General features: G+C 31.4%; 1 protein-coding gene across 1 annotated transcript in view; it reads right to left on the reverse strand.

Moving 5' to 3' along the window:
- Positions 1 to 979: 979 nt before the first annotated feature.
- LOC107553838 (calsenilin-like) overlaps positions 980 to 3,592 on the reverse strand; it is a 5,662-nt gene continuing 3,049 nt past the window's right edge. The window contains exons 7-9 of the mRNA XM_016236156.1: positions 3,479 to 3,583; positions 3,327 to 3,389; positions 980 to 1,996 (exon numbers count right to left, since the gene is read on the reverse strand). Of these exons, the coding sequence (XP_016091642.1) occupies positions 1,949 to 1,996; positions 3,327 to 3,389; positions 3,479 to 3,583 (216 nt within the window). The 3' untranslated portion in view covers positions 980 to 1,948. The remainder of the gene's footprint in view (positions 1,997 to 3,326; positions 3,390 to 3,478; positions 3,584 to 3,592) is intronic.

Here is a 3,592-nt window from a genome sequence, read left to right on the forward strand (position 1 = left end):
ACACACACACACACACACACACACACACACACACACACTTTAAGAGTGGCCTGTTTCAAGCAAAGCACTTATTGTCAATCAATGGCTCTCAAACTTCCAGCACAATATTCGAAGATCTTTTTTTTTTTTTTAAATAAAATTTTAGATTTAAAAATATTCATTATTCATTTAATATTATAATTTCAGTAATATCAGTAATACTAACAATTAATTATGTTAAATACTTTTAAGCAGTGTTATTTTAATATAACTGATATAGAATTTTTGTTTTTGCTTATATTTTAAATTCAATTTTATTTTTATATTTTTTTGGTTTCATTCTAATTTTAAAGTTTTACATTTAAAAAAAAAGTATTACTTTGCTCCAGTCCTCAGGTTGAGAACCACTGGAAAGTAATGCATTACTTTACCAGTTACTTAGAAAATTATTCTGTTTACATTACTTGTAATGCGTTACCCCCAACACTGATAAAAACCGTCAGTAACATTAACAGAAACACACTGGTTTTGATCAAGAGTAGTGCATCTTTTATTCATTGGATCTACATTAAACTGCTCCAACCAAATAAACAAAGAATAAATAAATAAGAGCTTTTAGGTATAATTTAGGTGTTGCTACTGAAAGTGAACTGAAAACTGACTTTTAAGTAACTTTGAATCTTTAACTTCACATTCATCATAGTATTTGTTCCTTCATAGATGAGCAATAGTTTCCCACCATCCCCAAATAAAAGGGGATTGTTGCGTAAGAGCAAAATATATATCCATATTCCTGATAATACAACTGTCATATAACATACTGTCATATATTCCCAAGCTTGCCCATTGTGTACTGTACTTAATTAAATAATATGTAACCTTTACAAACCATGTGGGCGAAAGCAAAAAATAAAGATAAACAAGCTTCTCGTACAATATATATATCTCAGTCTGTTTCAAATATATATATATAGAGCAAAATCCAAATGATTTCTTTTTTTAAATTAACATAATAATAAATAATAACCAGGACATGTCCATTTATGCCTGCATTCCATTAGACGCCGCCTGACAAATAATTACATTCCTGAAAATAAAACACATACTTCTATACTTCTAAAATGCCTACACTGTAAATATAACTTTTAATATACCCCATTGCTGTGCAAGAATCAAATGTGACCAAACAAATCATTCTGGCCCCACTGATATGTGCAATACAGAACTTATAAACACTGGTACACTATGTAACTTCACGCATACAGTTGCTTTAGTTTGCTTACAGTCTTCTGTGGGACCTACTGGCTTACAAGGAAGAAAATGTACAACTTTGTCAGTCTCCATGCAAGAAAATCACAAATATCTCACATATTTGGACAGGCATGCTTCAGGTTGGTTTTCATCACATTAATCTTGTTCTTTTGGTGAGTATTACATGGTGTGCTTCAAATCGTCATTGGTGCTAGACGCTCCTTTGGGTCCCTTGAAATCCATAGTTACTGTACTCTCCTTCAAACTATGGTATCTGGAAGGTTGAGATTGAGTCTTGTAACGTCCCTCATTCGTAAGGCAGAAGAAAGCAGTCCAGATGGTGATGGTTTTTATATGGACGTCAGAGAGCCCATGGGAATCCATCAACCAGTGATACAAAACATGGCTATGCTACGTCATTTGTTCATTCGGATCAGAAAGTTCCACCACACGGTTGCCGGTATCTAGCAACTGGAAGGATCCCGGCCGTCCAGGCTTTTCTTTTTAAAAGTAGTCCTGCTGTGAAGTACAAACTGTGATGCCATACTGTAGGCTATGTGTTGGTCTATATGATTCTACGGAGTGCAGCAGGCATGGGAGTAGTGCTACAGGACAAGACAGAGAGTGACTGCTGTGCTAGTTTGGTATATAGACATGTGGAGGGGACTGGATTGGGACATTGAGGGCTGTTTTAGCTTTAGATCGCTCCACTCCTGTCCTAAATCACATTTTCAAAGAGCTGCATGGAGTTCATGATGTTTTCGTCCTGGAAAGCAGAAGAGGAATCAGTTAGGACTGTTTGAAATAGTCGGCATCAACCTTAAAGAGACAGTTTGCTTTCGCATAGTTATGAAATCTCATTCACGGTCATGTTCAGTTCAAATATGGTATGAAAAAGTCAAATGTTGTTTTATGAACCAAACACAAATTTTCACATAGAACTGAATGTTTATGTAATTTACATAGATTTAAATAAGATTTAAATAAGAATGATTTTAAGAACATGACTGTGATCATTTATGTAAAAATGGTTTTATGAACTATTAATATTCACATTTGAAATTATTGCAATAAATTATGGCATTACAAACTATTTACATAAATTTTTTCATTAAATACAATGTGATTGTTTAAAAATGGCTATACATTTTACGTACATTTTTAATTAAAGAGTGCAAAAATGTACATATGAAAATCTAAGTAATTGGAAAAAGTAATTTCCATAAATTTTCACATTGGACTGAATTTGATCATGTACATAACGATGGATTTATTTCTATTTATGTAATTTGAACATTCAATTAAATGTGATAATTGCCATAAAAAGGGTTTCACATTTTTTGCACTGAATTAAATGTAATGATTTACAGAAGAATGATTTTAAGAACAGTTCATGTAAATGTTTGCATTGTAAGTAATAATTTATGTAACTAACTATGTTTTTTAAAAAACTATTAACTTTTTTATTTAATTAAATGTGATAATTAACATAAAAATAGTTATATAATGGGTAACACTTTACAATAAGGTTCATTAGTTAAACATTAGTTAATGTATTAACTAACATGAACTAACCATGAGCAATACATTTGTTACTGTATTTACTAATCTACGCTCACGTTAGTTAATAAAAATACAGATGTTCATTGTTAGTTCATGTTAGTTCACAGTGCATTAACTAATGTTAACAAGATTTTAATAATGTGTTAGTAAATGTTGAAATTAACATTAACAAAGATGAATAAACGCTGTATAAGTGCAGTTCATTATTAGTTCATGTTACCTAATGTAGCTAACTAATGAACCTTATTGTAAAGTGTTACCATATAATGTATTTAAGACTGCATTAAACTGAAGGTGATACATATGCATTTTATGAGTAATTCTTGTAAATTCTCACATTAAAAGTGATCAACATTTTATTTGTTTTTTTAACTATTTATGCAATTTTCACATGGAATATGATCATTTAAAGAATGTTTCTTACAAATAATACATATACATTTTTACATTGAATTGAATGCAATCATTTATTCAAGAATGTTTTTTAAACCATTTACACCGAAATTTGTGAGTAAACACTCATTTCAACTTACTTTCTGACAGGTCTCAATAAACTCCTCAATAGTGACCACACCATCTCGATTTCTGTCCATTTTCTATAAGAAAATGTAGTAAGTGTAGAAGATCTTAATACTCTGGTATGATTGTTTTTGAGTCTTCATATAAATGTGCTTGTTACTGATACCTGGAAGAACTTTTCCACATGTTCAGATGGAGCTTCATCTCGCACACAGGGGTAAGTGTACCTGCCCATCATGTCGTAGATTGACTTCATGATTAACAGCATCTCCTACACACA

Source organism: Sinocyclocheilus grahami, unplaced genomic scaffold, assembly GCF_001515645.1.
Source record: "Sinocyclocheilus grahami isolate Dianchi unplaced genomic scaffold, SAMN03320097.WGS_v1.1 scaffold482.1, whole genome shotgun sequence".
Lineage (NCBI taxonomy): Eukaryota > Metazoa > Chordata > Actinopteri > Cypriniformes > Cyprinidae > Sinocyclocheilus > Sinocyclocheilus grahami.